The 20,989-nt window shown below is 38.5% G+C and overlaps 2 protein-coding genes across 10 annotated transcripts in view; both read right to left on the minus strand.

Annotated features, from left to right (window-relative positions):
* LOC149710089 (calcitonin gene-related peptide type 1 receptor-like) overlaps positions 1-2,296 on the minus strand; it is a 152,692-nt gene extending 150,396 nt beyond the window's left edge. For all 3 annotated transcript variants that reach the window (XM_089859116.1, XM_089859128.1, XM_089859119.1), the window contains exons 1-2: positions 1,958-2,296; positions 1,738-1,886 (exon numbers count right to left, since the gene is read on the minus strand). The gene's annotated coding sequence lies outside the window, so the exon portion shown is untranslated. The remainder of the gene's footprint in view (positions 1-1,737; positions 1,887-1,957) is intronic.
* Positions 2,297-2,385: 89 nt separating this feature from the next.
* Alh (coiled coil domain containing protein Alhambra) lies at positions 2,386-20,598 on the minus strand. 7 transcript variants are annotated; one of them, XM_089859039.1, is made up of 19 exons: positions 20,084-20,598; positions 18,807-18,982; positions 18,647-18,713; positions 18,520-18,573; positions 17,265-17,326; positions 17,052-17,161; positions 16,339-16,442; positions 16,134-16,245; positions 14,046-14,965; positions 13,283-13,408; positions 12,969-13,034; positions 12,549-12,691; positions 11,428-11,566; positions 11,234-11,328; positions 10,537-10,637; positions 10,369-10,482; positions 9,636-9,791; positions 9,346-9,540; positions 2,386-7,950 (listed from the first exon to the last, which is right to left on the minus strand). In XM_089859039.1, exons 2-19 carry the CDS (start codon positions 18,913-18,915, stop codon positions 7,777-7,779), a joined length of 2,847 nt encoding a protein of 948 aa, XP_089715165.1. In that variant the 5' UTR covers positions 18,916-18,982; positions 20,084-20,598; the 3' UTR covers positions 2,386-7,776. The 7 variants fall into 7 exon arrangements, with proteins under 7 accessions (XP_089715165.1, XP_089715138.1, XP_089715147.1 ...); XM_089859012.1 differs by having other exon boundaries at positions 10,369-10,637; positions 20,084-20,596; XM_089859021.1 differs by having other exon boundaries at positions 10,369-10,637; positions 17,265-17,319; positions 18,522-18,573; positions 20,084-20,595.
* Between the last annotated feature and the right edge of the window lie 391 nt (positions 20,599-20,989).

Here is a 20,989-nt window from a genome sequence, read left to right on the forward strand (position 1 = left end):
TATTGACGTACCGACGCCATTTTGATGGTTAAGAAAATATGTACGGTATGGAAATTGCAATACCGCTGACGAAATCAGTAAGCTAGAGGATGAAGACATACGTAACGGACCAGGGTGTATAATTAAAAATAAGTAAGACCAGAAGGGGATAATGGAAGAAGGATGACTCTGTATCCTTTTAATACTTAAGTTATGTAACATGATTTTTCCCAGGCTGACCCCTTTTGTTTGCTCTCCTGCTCAACAAACTTCAAACGGGCATCGCACCGTGCTAGGGTGAATTCTATAACTGTTTGGTACTAAATCCCCAGAAATCAACCCACAAACTTTGATTGTCTTGATGCGAGACAAAAATTGACAAGCGCATGCGCCTTAGCAAATAGTTAAGCGCTGATAGAGTAATGATGAGGGAACTATTTATCGCGTATGTGATTCGGTTGGTTTAGTAACCTTGTACACTCCAAATGTAAAGTGATGTGACGGTTTGTAATCATGTGTACTGAGACACTGGGTAAAGAAAATTGTAACGAAAGTTTCTGGCGATAATGTTTGCAGAAAAAGTACTCGTGAAAAATGTTGGGGCAGTGTACGGGGCAATGCAATTTAAAGATTGTTCGTACGACAATATTTTCTTAGCCGCACGCAATTGCAACTAAAAAGAAGATAAACTTCCGCAAACAAAAGCCAAACTTCAAAAGAAAGATTTTCGCGATAAAAAAACGTATTTTTATCAATATAGATCCATCTTTTTTCTTAGAAAATAGCGCGCCATTTTTGAGTTAAAGGCAAACACTGTTTTGGAAAATTGCGCCAAAAAAAAAATAAAACTTTATATAAGGACTCTCTAGTTTTTGTTAGGTGATTGCCACTTTCAGGCTGTTTTTAAATGACTCTATTGATTTGATTCTTGAAAGTAGCTTTTTGGGAAAATTTCTATAGAACTCTGTTATTCCTTTTTTTCATTATTGATTATTGTTGTACTGAGCCTCTATTAAGTAACAGCTATAGTATACGAAGGTTTTGATTAGCGGGTGGGTGGTTTGGTTTAAGAATAGTGCGTGTCTCATCTGTGACAGCGTGTAAGTAAGATACACGTAACTTAATTAACTTTAGTGGAATGGACACTTGGTAATTACAGATGGTGTGCCATCATCAAAACATATTGATCGAGGGAATCATGGAATGCCAATGGCATTTGAACTTTGGAAAGTATATCTTACTCGGCTATTTCGAGTTTTAATACTCATTGGGTAATTTAGATTGGAAGTTATATAGTTACTCCGGTAATGTGGGTCAGTAATTAGGTAAAATGGTTCTTAAAGTCATCAGGACTAATGTCCATTATGATATGGTCAATTGGTTTATTTTTGCTTGGCTTCTCGTAATTAGAGCGATTTATCCCTAATCTATTGGCAGGTTTGAAGTGGCGCAAGTTTATCGATATCGATTTTTGGATTTTTAAGATTCTGTATTATTTCGCGATTTAATTTGCATAATTATAATTCGTTCACGTGCTCCCCTAGTTGCATTCCACCCACGAAACCCAAAAGTTCAAATAACTAAGTTGAAACCCATCCCTCATAGCCTAAGACAAATGGCACCTTAAGCCTTGTCTGATTTTAAATCCAATGGAATCTCCTCAAATTTTTAAAAATTATGCAAATTGTTTTAAGGAAGCTAAATTCCCTATTATTTTAAATACAATATCATGCTTATTTAGAAAATAAATAAACATACCTTATTTCCATCCCCTGATTTCTGTTGGATTCGTCCTCGTGTACACAAAGGCTTAATTGTAACTCTCCTTTTTCGTAGCTTCCCATCATCCCATGGATTAAGGGCCATTAAAGAAGATTTCGGTCTTTTAGGAGATGTGTTCAACTTTCCTGTATTAATAAACCAATGTTACTTAAATTAGGCTTATATTCAGGCAAACGTATATTCAGAAATACTTTACCTTTCATCACTCAGTCATCGGTACCGTCGAGATGACCACATGTTTGAAAAAGTAAGCCTTGGCAAAAGATAGACTTGATGCAAAATATATTCACCGATAAAACTTCACAGATTTTGCATTCAATCAATCAAAGATGACTCAAATTCATTAAATTCGGTCTCTAATTTAAGAAAACACTTTCTTAGACGTGTTTAAACGTTTAGTACGTTTAACGTAGGCAACGGTTTAAAACAAAATTTAACGGAGCGAAAATTGCTGTTGGCTTCGACATTCCACCCCACTTTTTAAACGCAGAAAGCAGACTACAATATGAATTTCGACCAATCAAGAAGCTCCATTTGATCAGGTGACGAAAGACAACCAATCACCATAAAAGCGAACAACTCTTGAAAGTATTAAGCCTAACGTAAAAAAGAAGATTGCCGATATTTATAAAATATCTAATAATGTTTATTAATATTGTCTAAAAACACTTAAAAATGAAATTGAAACACAAACACATTCCTTGTACAGGATATATTTGGGGCGGGGTGATAAAATGATAAGCATTTTGAATAAATTAGTTCACAGGGATATTTCTTTTTGGGTTAATAATGAACAAATGTTCGTATATTTACTTTTGCGAGGTAGCATTTCTCGATACTGATAATCGTTTCAGGCAACGTTTCCGCTAATCAAAATAGCGGTAAATTCATTGATTTTGGTTTATGGGTGGACTATGGAATGTGTTGAACTCTTTTAATTTTTGTTGCATAAAAGGCTCGATAGTTTTCATTATATTTAACGTCACTCTATATAGTTTCTCCGCTATAGTTTAAAACATTTCCACCACAAACAGCGGACAGCGACATTCAACATTATGAAATGAATAAATTTAAAGCTGATATTTAAACTAGAGCGATGGGCCAGTCACTCATTTAGCATAATCGATACCTTAATTTGCACTAGCGGGATTACGCGTAATCTTTAAGGGACTTTAAAGATTTGGATCTTGGCGTGCCTGTGATGTTTTTAGAGTCCCTTTAAAACCCTCACTATCAACCAGTCTGGGAAATAAGGATATTTTTTAAACTAGTCCTTGGGACCAGTGGCCCCCCCCCTTGTGTCCTAAATAATAAACTGGTCTCAGGACTGGTCCCCTACCCTCCTTTGTTCTCCCATAGATTTGCAATTAATAAACTGGTCCCGAGGACCAGTAACCCCCACTTTTTGAATTAAAAAACAAGTCCAAGCAATTAGCCTTATTCCTGATCAGCGCCACCTAATCATAGCGGCGGCTTTGAGAACTACTGTAATCGGCAAGCCAATCAGATGTCGCTAAAATCAGGTGACGTCACTGACGGGCACTCTCGGGGTCTCACCAAAAATGACGTCACCAGATTTTATCGACATCTGGTTGGTTTGCCAATTACAGAAGTTCTCAAAGTCGCCGCTATGATTAGGTGGTGCTGATCAGGAATAAGGCTAATTAATAAACTGATTTTGGACCAGAGGAAGTGTGCTATTTCCCAGACTGCACGGTGTCAACAGTACTAAAATGATTAAGCAAACCCTGTAATCTGTGTACAGGGAACGAGTGATTAGTCCTTCGAACTAGAGGCTTACCGTAACAAATTAATAACTACAAAATATGTCGTTAATTTTTTTGCATAATGATAAAATCTTGCAGCAAGGTAATCTCCTTGGCCTTATAAGATTAATATTTGTAACAATTACCAATCAAATATTTTAATATAAAAACCAATTAATTTAATTAAGCCTTAAAAATATCAACACGGTGATTTGAAAGGGATTTCACGAAACTGTCAATACATTTTTGGTATAGTTCTGAGTTTTCTCTCTCTACTCGCTACAAATTGAGGTTCATACACAATTAAGGTATTATTAACCATAATAGCGATGGTTTATTTATAGAATGCTTAATTCTGGATAGATTCGACTAGACTATTTCTGAAAAATTTTATATTATTATTTTTATATTCGTTTCATCGTTTCCAAAACGTTAAAGGAATGTAAAAGTACAATGCGTTTTGTAGGGGCGTGTTAAGAAGAACTACATTTTGCAGTAGCAGTAATTGGGCAATGTCACATGACTATCTGTCGTCTGCTTAAACGTATTATGCATGGGAAGTTAAGCCTTAGTGGAATCACAAGGTTATAAGATATGTTCAAATGTGACACTACCTATACTTATGGAACATATCTTATGAACTATAGTGGAATGCATTGATAACACCAAGAAGTGATATCCTGTTTAATAGGGAGAAGGTATAAATTCGCCACATTTATAATCTAGCTTTATCTCCAGTCCAAACGTATAGTAGGTCCGGAGTTAATCCCGGCCTCTAAATTACAACCAGCGTATATCTCATTGGTTCTTGAAAACTCACGTCAGCGCGACGCGAATGACGAAAATTACAGTCATATTTTCAGACTGAGGAGAGTGTAGCGAAATAGCCCGGTCTCCTTTAACGTTCCCCCACCCTTGTATTTTAAAAGGGGGACTGGGACTATGGCGAGGCGCGAATACTTAGGCGTCTTACACCTCCCTAATAAACTAGATATCACTCCTTGATAACACTAAGAAATTAACGCGCATGCCCAGTAGACGTAGACCTCCATTAGGTAGCAGCCCCGCCCTTACGTAACCCATTGTACATCCCTTTAAAGTTAAATTGTTTAATCATAGTTTTTTAAAAAACGCGTTTTAAATTTAATTGTTTCGTTATTAATTTGAAAAGTTTCTATTTCTGTAGGGTATTATTAATTAATTAGTTTTCTTCTTTAATATCATAGTTGTTAAATTTGATCATGATTAAAAATGTATTTTAAATTTATTTTAATGATGTTAAAACGTCTTAATCTTTCTATATTATTTATTTAACTAAATTAGAAATATAGAATTCCCCCGTCGTATTAGAAAAACAAAAAAACATTAAAAAAACCTATTTGAGCGAACGTTGAAAATATATAAACTATTTTAAATATTGTAATTTGTATTAAAACTTACTTGTAAATCACGGAAGGAAAAATTTGTGAGGTCTGTGAATAAAAATAACGTCTAATAAAAATAACGTCTAATAATAATAATAATAATAATAATAATAATAATAATAATGAAATGAAATGAAATAGGTTTTTAATGTGTATATAAAAAACTACAGATAGTTCACTAGAATATACACACACGTTGTCGCTTAGCCGTTATACAATAGTTATGAAGAATTACATAATTGATATATGTGTTATATACAACCAGATATATGTATAGTTCGGGACAGAGGTTATTTAGTATTACCGAATATTTTGAATTAAATAATATATATATTTAAGGACAGAGATTATGAAGTATTACCGAGTATTTCAATTATAATATATAAATATTTAGGGACGGAGGTTATATGGTATTACCGAGTATTTTCAATTATAATATATAAATATTTAGGGACGGAGGTTATATGGTATTACCGAGTATTTTCAATTATAATATATAAATATTTAGGGACGGAGGTTATATGGTATTACCGAATATTTTTAATTGGGACCGAAAATATATCGATGGCCTGGGAATGTTTATTATAAGTGTTTTGAATGCGAATAATTGGATTAAGATATTTAGGCGGTACATAGAAAGTCTTGTTATGACGTAGAGAGTTAGGAATTAAAAAGTTTAGTGTGGCGAGTAAGTCGCTTAGTGTTATGTCATTATTAATTAATTTGGAGAGAAATTTAATGTCAATCAAATCAAGTAGGCGAGCCAAAGACGGAAGGTTTAAATGATTCAGTATTAATTGGTAATCATAAGCGAGATTTCGCAAGAAAAAAGTATGCGCGTACGAAATAAATTTACGTTGTACAGACTCTATTCGTTCTCGTAAGTAGAGACTACAGCCACTCCATGCCAAGGAACCGTAGACAAGTCGCGACCGAACTAGACTGAGGTAGAGTAGTTTAAAGTGATTTAACGATCTTAAAGCACGAGACATTTTTAATGAAACTCCTAAAGTCCGGCGACAACGGTTCACTGTATTCGACACTTGCTCACGAAAAATCAAGGCACGATCAAAGATAACTCCTAGATCGTTTACCTGAAGTTTCGGAGGTATAATAGAATTTGAGATGGTGTAGGTATGAACGATTTCTCTGCATACTCTCCTCGTAAAGGTTACCTGAGTCGACTTGGTAGGGTTAATTGGCAAGTTGTTGGCGTCACACCACAAAGCAATAGCATTGAGATCATTTTGGAGTTGAGTGCAATCATCGCGCGAATTAATAGATTTACAAACTTTATGGTCGTCCGCGAACGCGATTAGCATGGATGATTTAACAGAGTACTGGAGGTCGTATATGTATATGTTAAATAATAAAGGGCCTAAAGATGAGCCCTGTGGCACACCGCATGAAATAGGGTAGGTGAAGGAACTTAAGGCACCATTACATTTAATTAAGTTAGTGCGATCACATAAATAGGAGCGAAACCATCCAAGCAGTTCATTGCCAACACCCAAGATTCGCATTTTATCCAGAAGATAAGAATGAGAAACGCGATCGAAAGCCTTAGCCAGGTCGAGATAGACAACGTCGACCTGGCCACGATTTTCGACCGCCGGAGCAACATAGTTCATGAACACTGCATGGTTAGTGTCTACACTCCTACCCGGCACGAAGCCATGTTGACTATCAAAGGGAAATTTACTGAACCATACCTGCACCTTATCATGTACAAGCATGTCAAATATTTTAGCAAGGGTGCACAAAAGTGAAATTGGTCGATAATTTTTAATAATAATAATAATAATAATAATAATAATAATAATAATAATAATAATAATAAAAATAGAATGCGGTGTATTATACAGAAAAATATCATAGAAGGGAAGAAGAAAAGAAGTTCGGTAACTTTTGAAAGACAAAAAAGCAAACGTGCATGTTCCTGTCATGGATTAACTAACGCTAGGGATTGTTCACTAACTGGGTTTCCCATGTAATTCTATCGCCAACTACATGTCCCGAATTATTCCTTGATTCCCCTCTTCATTCCCCCAATTTATTGGACCAAAACGGATGTAGATATAGCGGCGCCATCTCTCGGCAAAAAATAAATCGTTTTTGCCCAATTTAGGCAGTATTTCAATTTTGACGTCATAGACCACGTGATATTTGGTCCAATTTTCTTATAACTTCCTGTTAGGGATAGTAGCTGCTGCTAGGGGGCGTTTGGAACATGCATGCGTTGTTATCTTTTTGGGGGAACGAACTATCCCTAGCGTTAGTTAATCCATGTTCCTGTCCCGATAATTTCAATAATTTTACAATTTCTTGGTCCAGGGTTATAAAAAGTGGGCCGATGCGCGTTAAAAATGTCCCGGATTCTTATTAAAAAGAACCTTATACATTTTAGGGCCCACATTTTGAATTATTTGTCAAAAAACTTGGTGTTAATTTAAAAGTTTACGATAACTTTTTTCATTTTGCGGTTCACCGTGTTCCGTTTCAGTTTTAAGTTTTCACCCGCCCATCATCATTCGTTTTCCGTTCCGTTTTGCATAAATCAATTCCTGGTTTTAATTCATTTAAGTTGAAAAAACTTAAAAATGCGCGCGCACTTGGCTTTAATTATTTTCAAATTTTTCAAAAACGTTTTTGTTGAAAATTTTCTACAAGTTTGAAGTTTCGTTAAGTTTTTTTTTGTTCAAGAATGAATTTTTTAAAATGTAACTTTTTCTTTATTTGTTTTTTTGTTTGAAGATGAGTGTCAGTGAGGCCTAACGTTTTTTGCGATTCAAACGTGTTAGTTTGAGCCGCAACGTCTTTGAAGGTCATCTTTCCTCGGATACTCTTTCATCGGGGCTGTTACGAGATGGTGGAGCGGTAGGGGGTGTGGGTGCCATGGAAACGGGCATAGCACTTCCGCATAAAGGGTTAATGGATGATGAAGTAGGACTCGGTGTGCTGTAAGGTGGCGATATAGTTTGATATCCAGCTACTGTGGCCTAAATTACCAAATAAAATGGTATTTTAAAACTTAAAAGGTTGCTCGAGACATTTTTGCTTGAGTTCTTTATTTGGGTATCGAGTTGATACTGTTGAGTATCTAGTACCAATAGTTAAATAAAGCCCAACCTTTACACCTTGGACCCGACCGACCACCGTCGCGCCAATAGTTAAATGCTGCCCTACCTTTACCTTGACCCGACCGACCTCCGTCGCGCCAATAGTTAAATGCTGCCCTACCTTCACCTTGACCCGACTGACCACCGTCGCGCCAACAGTTCAATGAAGCCCTACCTTTACCTTGACGCCCGACTGACCTCTGTCGCGCCAATAGTTTAATGCTGTCCTACCTTCACCTTGACCCGACCGACCTCCGTCGCACCAATAGTTAAATAAAGCCCTACCATTACCTTGACCCGACCGACCTCCGTCGCGCCAATAGTTAAATGCTGCCCTACCTTCACCTTGACCCGACCGACCTCCATCGCGCCAATAGTTAAATGCTGCCCTACCTTCACCTTGACCCGACCGACCTCCGTCGCGCCAATAGTTAAATGCTGCCCTACCTTCACCTTGACCCGACTGACCACCGTCGCGCCAACAGTTAAATGAAGCCCTACCTTTACCTTGACGCCCGACTGACCTCTGTCGCGCCAATAGTTTAATGCTGTCCTACCTTCACCTTGACCCGACCGAACTCCGTCGACCCAATAGTTAAATGCTGCCCTACCTTCACCTTGACCCGACCGACCTCCGTCGCGCCAATAGTTAAATTCTGCCCTACCTTCACCTTGACCCGACTGACCTCCGTCGCCCCAATAGATAAAGCCCGACCTTTACCTTTACCCGACCGACCTCCGTCGCACCAATAGTTAAATAAAGCCCGACCTTTACCTTGACCCGACTGACCTCCGTCGCGATAATAGTTAAATGAAGCCCTACCTTTACCTTGACCCGACTGACCTCCGTCGCGCCAATAGTGAAATGCTGCTCTACCTTCACCTTGACCCGACTGACCTCCGTCGCGCCAATAGTTAAATAAAGCCCGACCTTTACCTTGACCCGACCGACCTCCGTCGCACCAACAGTTAAATAAAGCCCAACCTTTACACCTTGGACCCGACCGACCTCCGTCGCACCAACAGTTAAATGCTGCCCTACCTTCACCTTGACCCGACTGACCTCCGTCACGATAATAGTTAAATAAAGCCCTACCTTTACCTTGACCCGACCGACCACCGTCGCGACAACAGTTAAATGAAGCCCTACCTTTACCTTGACCCGACCGACCTCCGTCGCACCAACAGTTAAATAAAGCCCTACCTTTACATTGACCCGACTGACCACCGTCGCGACACAAACAAACATATATAACATTATCAAAAATAGTTAACCTGTAATCTTTGTGAAGCGATGGTTTCTGCAGTGCTTAAATTAGAATAGACCATGGGTTGACCACCCGAGTTGGATAAAAGCGGAGGGCTAGCTACCAGATCGAGAGTAGACGTAACATTGGCTCCCAAATAGCCCTGAGGAGGTCCAATAAGGACAGAGGAAGGATTAGCGTTGGTAGCGAATGAGCCTGGATTCTTTAATTGTTAAAGAGAAACAAATTAATATTTATTATTTAATTAAACTGGGGGAAAACACGTAAATTTAAATTAGTTCTTTTAAGCGAACGCACTTGGTGTAACGCGGCGGCTCTGGAATTGACCATTCCTTGATGAGAAGGGCTGGCACCCGCTAAATGATTTGGAATTGGACTAGGTGTCATGGGAAGACCATTAGAGCTCAAACCAGGACTGATACCGGGCGCGGGACTCTTCGCGTAATTAGAATCCTACAACGAAAATTAAGCCAAGTCTATTTTAGACCTAATTTACGTCTATTTTAAACCTAATTTACGTCTATTTTAAACCTAATTTACGTCTATTTTAAACCTAATTTACGTCTATTTTAAACCTAATTTACGTCTATTTTAAACCTAATTTACGTCTATTTTAGACCTAATTTACGTCTACTTTAGACCTAATTTACGTCTACTTTAGACCTAATTTACGTCTACTTTAGACCTAATTTACGTCTACTTTAGACCTAATTTACGTCTATTTTAGACCTAATTTACGTCTATTTTAGGCCTAATTTACGTCTATTTTAGGTCTAATTTACGTCTATTTTAGGCCTAATTTACGTCTATTTTAGACCTAATTTACGTCTACTTTAGACCTAATTTACGTCTACTTTAGACCTAATTTACGTCTACTTTAGACCTAATTTTCGTCTACTTTAGACCTAATTTACGTCTACTTTAGACCTAATTTACGTCTACTTTAGACCTAATTTACGTCTACTTTAGACCTAATTTACGTCTACTTTAGACCTAATTTTCCCACGAAGAATAGTAAATATTAACTTACAACTTGAGGACTATGAGAGACCCCATTTTCCATATGCATCCCAAAATTGACGAGTCTCGGAGTTCGGGATCCATCGGGAGAAGTACCGGAAGACGGTGTAGTATTATTATGATTCTGGTGATTGTGATAATTATTGCCAGTTGTCGGTAAAGCCAAGCGAGCATTTACCGCCAACAAATGATCCCTTCTCGCGGCCAAGTTATTTACGTGTTCTTCCAATTTTTGATTCTCCGTTTGTAATTGGTGTAAACAAGAAAGCAGAGCGGCGACTAAAATATTTTTAAAACGAGGCCCAGGTAAGAAACCAAACAAACACGCGATGTCTGACCCCCGATATCAATTAAAGGGAGGGTGAAGTAGAAAATCAAGTGATTTTTTTATCGATTCTTCTACTAATTATAAGACCAGTCTGCATATAGTGAAACATTCAGGAAATACCAATTCCGAATGATTTTAAAATTATTTCAAATTAGGTTCAGATTTTAATTAAGGATAATTTTAAATAAGCCCCTCCGACCAATCGCGTAACGCCCTGCCTTCCATTTAACAAAATTCTCGCGGCACGTTCCGCGTTGAATGAAATTTATCATGAGATTTGATAAAATTAGGCGCGCGACGTGATAATCGCAGCGCGAGACACGGAACGTGCCACGAGAATTTTGTTAACAAAAAGGCAGGGCGTTACGCGATTGGTCGGAGGTCCTTCTTTGAAATTATCCTTAAAATCTGAACCTAATTTGAATTTTGAAATCATTCGGAGTCTGTATTTCCTGAATGTTTCACTATGCAGACTGGTCTTATAATTAGAAGAAGAATCGATAAAAAATCACTTGATTTTCTACTTCACCCTCCCTTTAAAAATTACTATCAAAATGTTGCGATTGATCCATTAAAAACTGAGACCCTTGTTCCCATTGACGTTCCAAAAGCTGTTCCAAAGTTTGAGGAAAAGGTGGTGGTCTAAAAAAACCGAATTTTAAAAGATGAATGATTCAAGCGCTTGAAAGTTGACTGACAAAAGTTTTTTTGAAGAAGAAGAAGAAGAATCTTAAATCTTACGCGGAATTTTCCGCCACTTTTCCCATTAAAGAACGACTGGGGCTAAAATTGGAAGGTTTAGGAACCGGGACCAGATTGGAAGGCATACAATTCATCATTGACGGCCCAAGGTTCGAATCTTTCGCGCCAGGGCTACTTCCTGTTTACGTTAAATTATAAAAGAGAAGTATCGTAAATCAGGCAAAAACAATTGTTAGTTTTTGGTCAAAAATGATCATAAATTCGGTAAAAATAATTGTTTTTTTTTTTTGGTCAAAAATGATCATATATTCGGCAAAAACAATTGTTCTTTTTTTTGGTCAAAAATGATCATAAATTCGGCAAAACAATTGTTCTTTTTTGGTCAAAAATGATCATAAATTCGGTAAAAATAATTGTTTTTTTTTTGGTCATAAATGATCATAAATTCGGTAAAAACAATTGTTTTTTTGGTCAAAAATGATCATAAATTCGGTAAAAATAATGGTTTTTTTTTGGGCCAAAAAGGATTATAAATTCGGTAAAAATAATGGGTTTTTTTTGGTCAAAAATGATCATAAATTCGGTAAAAACAATTGTTTTTTTGGTCAAAAATGATCATATATTCGGCAAAAACAATTGTTTTTTGGTCAAAAACGATCATAAATTCGGTAAAAACAATTGTTTTTTGGTCAAAAACGATCATAAATTCGGTAAAAACAATTGTTTTTTGCTCAAAAACGATCATAAATTCGGTAAAAACAATTGTTTTTTTGGTCAAAAATGATCATAAATTCGGTAAAAACAATTGTTTTTGGTCATAAATTATCATAAAGTCGGCAAAAACAATTGTTTTTTGGTAAATGATCATAAATTGGGTTAAAAAAATTTTTTAGTCAAAAATGATCACAAATTGGGTAAAAAAAATTGTTTTTGGTCATAAATGATCATATATTCGGCAAAAAAAATGGTTTTTGGTCAAAAATTATCGTAAATTCGGCAAAAACAATTGTTTTTTGGTCATAAATGATCATAAACCGGCAAAAACCATTTTTTGGTCAAAATGACCATAAATTGGGCAAAAACAATAGTTTTTTGGTCAAAAATGATCATAAAACAATTGTTTTTGTCTACTAAAAACTCAACCAACGAAGAAGACTTACTGGAAAAGCTTTCATTCATCATACTATTCATTTCACTATGAGATTGAGGTTGATGTAGAAGTCCAGCTGGCGATGTAAACCCGTTAACAGTCACGGGTTGATTGAGAGCGGCAGCTGTAACAGCTGCGGCTGTAGCAACCGATCTATAAAATCACGGGGGAAAAACAAAATACCCACGCAATGACGTACTATAAACCATTTAAATTACGATTCTAGAACTAAGACGCGCAGTCGCGCATTGTCTCTAATTCGTGATTAGTTTTAGTAGTTTCTTTCGACAAACAGCCGATGCGGAAGAAAAGTTACAAGAAAATGAAGCGGAAGTGGAAGTGGAAGAAATACCCCTCCAGAAAAAAAGTAACGTAACGAAACAGAATTGAACGCACCCTAACATTTCTGTTGGAAAAAATAAAAACTCACCGATAATAGGTATGATCAGTTTCGGAAGCCATAATCGAACCACTAATACTTTTTTTGAATTTATTCCTAATTTTCAAATATAAATTAACCGTGTAAATAATAAACGAAAAATTAAAACGGAAAATAATCAATTCTAGAAAGCGGTTAATTAAAATCAAAATTAACTTAAATAAATTAATAATAACTTAACAATGAGAGAATTAGGTTAGGCTATGAACGAACGTGAAATGTTAAAAAAAGGATACGATTTTACTACAAGCGAGCTATTCCTTAACCTTAATTAAGAAGCGTAGGTATTTAAATTTGATACTAACAAAACATTGTTGGGTGGTGCTTGAACGCTCAGTTTAACTTTGTGCCTCTTTTTCTTGGCTCCACCGAGTTGCAATTTTGGCATATTTTGCCCATCAACCTCGTCTTTATCGATCTTTAACTTTGCCCTAAAACGAAGTGTGTGGAAAAATAACGCGGAACTTCAGAACAAGAAGTGTAAAGTAAACCGACAAGCAACTTTGGGGACAAAACGTGTATGTAAACCGACGCGAAACTTCGGGGACAAAACGTATAAACCGACGCGTAACTTCGGAGACAAAACGTACAAAACGACGCCCAACTTCGGGGACAAAACGTATAAACCGACGCGTAACTTCGGAGACAAAACGTACAAAACGACGCCCAACTTCAGGGACAAATCGTATAAAACGACGCGTAACTTCGGGGACAAAACGTATAAAACGACGCGTAACTTCGGGGACAAAACGTATAAACCGACGCGTAACTTCGGGGACAAAACGTATAAACCGACGCGTAACTTCGGGGACAAAACGTATAAAACGACGCGTAACTTCAGAGACAAAACGTATAAAACGACGCGTAACTTCAGAGACAAAACGTGTAAACCGACGTGCAGCTTCGGGGGACAAAACGTATAAACACGACGCCCAACTTCAGGGACAAAACGTATAAACCGACGCGTAACTTCGGGGGACAAAAGGTATAAAACGACGCCCAACTTCAGGGACAAAAACGTGTAAAACCACATACAACTACAGTACTACACAAACAAATAATCTTTACCTATTCCCACTGGTTTTGCGATGTTTCTTCCTTTCCACCTTATTATCATTTGGCAGAGACTTTGTTCTTTTAACAGGGACATTTTCCAGTGCCAAAGTCGCTCCGCTTAAACCACCACCACCACCACCAGCACCACCTCCATCTGGATTCTCTTTACCACTGCCAGTTCCATTAACAATCGTTTCATACATTGCGCAAAAGGAAGGCATAGGAGTTGCCGCCCCACCAATTGCCGCCACAGTTGAATCGGAAATTGGAGCCGGTTGTTGAGCCAATGCAACCATATTTCCGGTTGCGGCGGAAGATGAAGAAGAAGAGGGTGAAGACATAGAGGAAGAAACGGGTGACCGGGAACCAACAACAACGGCGACGGCCAAATTCTTATTATTGTTGATATTATTATTACGAGTTGCAACATCGGCAGTGATGGAACTCTTCTTCTTCTTTTGTTGCTTTTCGGGGGCAAAAACGGGGCTTCCACTTTGAGTTATGACTGTTTCCGTAAAATTAGCCGTTGTAAACTTTCCACCACCGACAGAATCATTACCGGTTTCGTTTTTAGTCGGACAACTGCCCCCCGTTTCCGTTAACAAACTTCCGCTGTTACTTTCATTCCCGGGAGTCGCTGATCCTTCGGGAGGAAGAAGAGTTCGGTTGTTGGAATTGGAACTGACACCCGTTATTTGAGGTGAGGAGATGGTTAAAGGTGCGGTGGAAGTAGAGCTTCCACCTCCTAATGAAGAAGTTGACGAATGATGAGATGTTTTGCTATTTGATTTCCTCTCCGCTCGATTTCCCCGAATTTTCTCTTTAACTTCCGGTTTTCCCATCGTCATTTTTTCGGGACTGGGTTCTGGCGTGGCATTGTCCGCCGGGATGGGTTTAAACGCGGGAATAGTCTTAATATTACCGTCTTTCTTCTGTAACGTTGTATGAATACAATTTTAATTTAGTTAAATAAAATCAAGAAGTGATATCTAGTTTATTAGGGAGAAGGTATAAGATGCTTAAGTATTCGCGCGCATGCCATAGTCCCAGTCCCCCCTTTCAAAATACAAGGGGGGGACGTAAAAGGAGGCCGGGCTAAAATACAAGGGGGGGACGTAAAAGGAGGCCGGGCTAAAATACAAGGGGGGGGGGACGTAAAAGGAGACCGGGCTAAAATACAAGGGGGGGACGTAAAAGGAGGCCGGGCTAAAATATAAGGGGGGGGGACGTAAAAGGAGGCCGGGCTAAAATACAAGGGGGGGACGTAAAAGGAAGCCGGGCTAAAATACAAGGGGGGGGGGACGTAAAAGGAGGCCGGGCTAAAATACAAGGGGGGGACGTAAAAGGAGGCCGGGCTAAAATACAAGGGGGGGGACGTAAAAGGAGGCCGGGCTAAAATACAAGGGGGGGACGTAAAAGGAGGCCGGGCTAAAATACAAGGGGGGAAGGGACGTAAAAGGAGGCCGGGCTAAAATACAAGGGGGGACGTAAAAGGAGGCCGGGCTAAAATACAAGGGGGGACGTAAAAGGAGGCCGGGCTAAAATACAAGGGGGGGACGTAAAAGGAGGCCGGGCTAAAATACAAGGGGGGGGGGGACGTAAAAGGAGGCCGGGCTAAAATACAAGGGGGGGACGTAAAAGGAGGCCGGGCTAAAATACAAGGGGGGGGACGTAAAAGGAGGCCGGGCTAAAATACAAGGGGGGGACGTAAAAGGAGGCCGGGCTAAAATACAAGGGGGGAAGGGACGTAAAAGGAGGCCGGGCTAAAATACAAGGGGGGACGTAAAAGGAGGCCGGGCTAAAATACAAGGGGAAGGGGGAACGTAATAGGAGGCCGGGCTATTTCGCTACACTCTCCTCAGTCGGAAAATATGACTGTAATTTTCGCCATTCGCGTAGGTCGCGCTGACGTATAAGTTTTCAAGAACCAATGAGATATACGCTGGTTGTAATTTAGAGGCGACGGGGATTAACTCCGGACCTACTATACGTTTGGACTGGAGATAAAGCTAGATTATAAATGTGGATGAATGAATTTATACCTTCTCCCTAATAAACTAGATATCACTTCTTGGTTAAATAAAATCAAAATCGCCGTACATTCAATTTCATGCTGACTAATTTCTGATAATGATATTGGCAATATCCGCAGTATTTAACATTATCAGTATAATGTCCAGCCTCTTCGCACAGAAGACCAGCAGCTTGAGCGCTGAAATCGCAATAAACGCAATGCAATGCAACGCAACTCTACGTTGTTTCTTGCCACAGTCAAAATAAAAATAAAAATATGAAAAAATCTTACCAAGTGACGTGAAAATACTGTTTACAACCGCTTTTATTGCATTGCATACAAGCCCCTACAATGGCTTTGCTATCTGTACCTTGCTCGGCACAAATATAACAATTCTAAAACGAAGGACAACAAAAAAAAAAGAAAAAAACCACTCAAGATCATCCAAACCATTTCCTTAATTTAAAGGGAGGGTGAAGTAGAAAATCAAGTGATTTTCTATCGATTCTTCTACTAATTGTAAGACCAGTCTGCATGCATAGTGAAACATTCAGGAAATACCAGCTCCGAATGATTTCCAAATTCAAATTAGGTTCAGATTTTAAGGATAATTTTAAAGAAGGACCTCCGACCAATCGCGAAACGCCCTGCCTTTTTGTTAACAAAATTCTCGTGGCACGTTCCGTGTCGAATGAAATTTATCACGAGATTTGATAAAATTTGCGCGCGACGTGACAATCGTGGCGCGAGACATGTAGCGTGCCACGAGAATTTTGTTAACAAGAAGGCAGGGCGTTACGCGATTGGTCGGAGGTCCTTCTTTAAAATTATCCTTAAAATCTGAACCTAATTTGAAATAATTTTAAAATCATTCGGAGCTGGTATTTCCTGAATGTTTCACTATATGCAGACTGGTCTTATAATTGATAGCAGAATCGATAAAAAAACGCTTGATTTTCTACTTCACCCTCCCTTTAAAGGAGTTAAAACTTTAAAGGATATACTTTTGTATATCGATCCGGCGGGACCAATTGCAAAATAATAGGCTCCATAGTGGTAACGTTGCCAAAGCGAACTTCCGGAATATACAGCGCGCAAACCACATGGGCCCAACCTTTTTTATTTCCAGTTGAATAAAAAATTATATATCACAAAATGTGAAACATTGAATGAACTGAATTAACAATCAATAACAATGCAATTTCAATTTTCAATACCTCCGCTATCCGTCCTCTTCAACGCACCGTCTTTAGAAGGGCACAGCTCGCACCTCTGTATCACCGTTAAGAGAAAACAGGGCAAACAGTACGATTAAAATTAAGTTAAACATAGCGATTAATAAATTAAACTACGATAAAGCGAAATTAAAGTAACAGGGTTCATACAACTTTTGGAAAACAAATTTCCCTGAGATTTCCAGGTTTTTTCCCCCCATATACTTCCCTGAATTTTCCAGGTTTTTCCCGTATATGGAGTATCCTATGGTGCAAATGTTAACGAAGGAGGGGGGGGGAATAGGACTACAACATACTCGAAGGACATCATCGTATCTCTAGTAGAACCAGAGTTATGACCCTCCAAAGTATAGTGTAATGTTAATCCTATGAAGGGGATGTTCACGAACATTTTGCTTAATTACTCGGCCCCTGTTTGTCGTAGCCCTAAGTTTTTAGTATGGTTAGATGGGGGATAAAGAGGACTATAACATACTCAAAGGACATCCCCGTATCTCTAGTAGAACCAGAGTTATGACCCTCCAAAGTATAGTGTAATGTTTCCTATGGAGGGTATGTTTTTGAACATTTTGCTTAATTACTCGGCCCCTGTTTGTCGTAGCCCTAAGTTTTTAGTATGGTTAGATGGGGGATAAAGAGGACTATAACATACTCAAAGGACATCCCCGTATCTCTAGTAGAACCAGAGTTACGAGCCTCCAAAGTTTAGTGTAATGCTATTCCTATGGACGGGGTTGTTTGTTTACGTTTTTCTTAATTACTCGGCCCCTGTTTGCCGTAGCCCTAAGTTTTTAGTATGGTTGGATGGGGGATAAAGAGGACTATAACATACTCAAAAGGCATCCCGGTATCTCTAGTAGAACCAGAGTTATGACCCTCCAAAGTATAGTGTAATGTTAATCCTATGGACGGAATGTTTATAAACATTTTGCTTAATTACTCGTCCCCTGTTTGACGCAAATTTCCCCGATTTCCCCGAATTTTACTAAAAATTCGAAATTTCCCTGAATTTTCCCTGATGTTTTTGTCAACTATTTATTTCCCTGATTTTTCCAGGGTTTCCCGGTTTTCCAGGTTTGTATGAACCCTGAGTAACCATGGAGAAAATAATAAGTTTGGAATGAAAAAGGGAAGAGTAACATCTTTAATTAAAAAGTGTTGTTGTTGTTTTAATCGCGATTTTCCGGTAAAAATAGGCCTAATTTAAATGATTAATGAAGACAATTATAAATACTTTACTTTTGATTTTAAGGACATCTTTAGTTTTGCCAATGTTTTTCTTCCCTTTAAACTAGGGGGTTTAATTTTCAAGAGCGTTAAAGCAAAATGAACGTTAAAAAACGATTCTCACCACTCTAGCTGACCTCTCTTGCGATTCACACTTTCGACAAAACCAAGGACCAGTCGGTACTTGAACTATACCGTAACACGCTAGTAATAAATAGGTAAATAAATAAATAAACAACTTAAGATTCGTATAGGGGGGGGGGGAAGAGACAATGTTGGTGGTACACTAGGAAGTACCTTGATGAACAGCTACGTTACAGCCTTGCCCGTCACAATACACAAGTGGATTTTCAGCCCAACCCCTCTCATCTGAACACACGCAGCAGCCTCCAACCATCTCCTTCATCTTTATCTAACGAAAATCCTTTGACGAAACCAAGACTGCTGGAATTCGTCTCTTCGCTGATAATCACCTACAATTTTATATGATTTCCATATTCCAATGGTTTCTATCACTTCTTGACGTCAACATCCCTCAAACTATATTAGTTTCAGGGGCAAGTAGGCCTACTAACTCTGAATCCATGGACATTTTGGCAATGCTTAAGTCTGCACAATATTTGGCAAATGGCAATCACGAAAACGTCAGTGACCATACTCACCATACACCTACTAATTGATTTCTATCACTTCCTAAAGCCAAAATCCCTCAAACTATAGACTAATGGCACCCCATGTTATTTCCCCATAGAGCTTAATACCGTCGAAGGCAGAGGGCTGCCATTGCCCTATATTAGTTTCAGGGGCAAGTAGGCCTACTAACTCTGAATTCATGGCTATTTGGCAATGCTTAAGTCTGCGCAATATTTGGCAAATGGCAATCACGAAAAAGTTAGTTACCATACGCTCCATACACCTACTAATTGGTTTCTATCACTTCCTAAAGCCAAAATCCCTCAAACTATATTACTTTCAGGGGCAAGTAGGCCTACTAACTCAGAATCCATGGACATTTGGCAATGCTAAAGTCTGCGCAATATTTCGCAATTGGCAATCACGATTCACGAAAACGTCAGTGACCATACGCTCCATACACCTACTAATTGGTTTCTATCACTTCCTAAAGCCAAAATCCCTCAAACTATATTACTTTTAGGGGCAAGTAGGCCTACTAACTCTGAATCCATGGACATTTTGGCAATGCTTAAGTCTGCACAATATTTGGCAAATGGCAATCATGAAAACGTCAGTGACCATACGCTCCATACACCTACTAATTGATTTCTATCACTTCCTAAAGCCAAAATTCCTCAAACTATATTACTTTCAGGGGCAAGTAGGCCTACTAACTCTGAATCCATGGACATTTTAATGCTTTTAAGTCTGCACAATATTTGGCAAATCATTGCCGAAATGGCAATCACGAAAAAGTAGCCATACACATGCACCTATTGCAGTTTATAACCCAACACCCAAACCAAACGTGGTATGTTATCAACTTCCAAGGACCAGCGTCTTGTTGTACCGCGTTTAAACTTAAAAAGTTTTTAATGTACGAAACTTTAAAAACTTACATTTCGCATGTTTAATGAAAGATATCATTTCCGCTGACATTGCGCGGCATTTACCATCCAGCGCTGCATCCCTGCTATATAGATAGCGTTTGTCACTCGCCTACCTACTAGGCTCGCTCGGGCTGATGGCTTCCCCGGGCAAACGGCTGCCCGTGCGGAAAACCTCCGCTTTGAAGGCTTTCCCGCCGCGATTCGGGTCCGGAACGAAGGCCGCGTTTCGGTGGGGGGTACCCCAATGGCGTCTTGTGACCTCTCGCTGTACCTAAATTTCAGTTCACTTATTCCACATTTTAAATTAAAAATCCACCATAAAAACACTTCTAAATGAACACGCGACTAATTAAAATTGTCGATCTTTAAACTGTCTAATTATTTTAACGGTCGATATAAAATTTGAACGACAACCCTAAATTGTCACAATCAGTCGACCGACACTAGTACTCAAACAGGGTTGCCATGTTTAACAAATAAGCATAGAATCGAAATTTAAAATTCCCACCACTTCACGCCAATATTCTGCCAAAAACCGCACCCTCTTTTTTTTTTCAAATAAAAATTTAAAATTTCCACCAATACTTTTCAAACATTATTATAAAAAAAGAAAAGGCGAATATTCTTTAAAAAAACAACCATGAATTGAAAATCCCATATAAATTAGCCGTGTGCATTGATCCTAATCCCATTCCCACAAAGCACAATATTGTTCAACACTCCCAACGCCAGAATGTAGGATTTATTCCATATACTGGCAACACTGCAGAGAATTTTTTCAAATATTATTGATTTTTAATTTATGCCACAAGATGCCTCTGTGGAAAAAAATTATAAACCAGCTTAAGCGCGAAATTTAAACTGCATCTGCAGCTTAGTTGAAAGATCTAACAATATAAAAACTTTAAATAAATT

This window comes from Phalangium opilio, unplaced genomic scaffold, assembly GCF_054372755.1.
Source record: "Phalangium opilio isolate 3A_F unplaced genomic scaffold, DU_Popi_V2 ptg000011l_1, whole genome shotgun sequence".
Taxonomy (NCBI): domain Eukaryota; kingdom Metazoa; phylum Arthropoda; class Arachnida; order Opiliones; family Phalangiidae; genus Phalangium; species Phalangium opilio.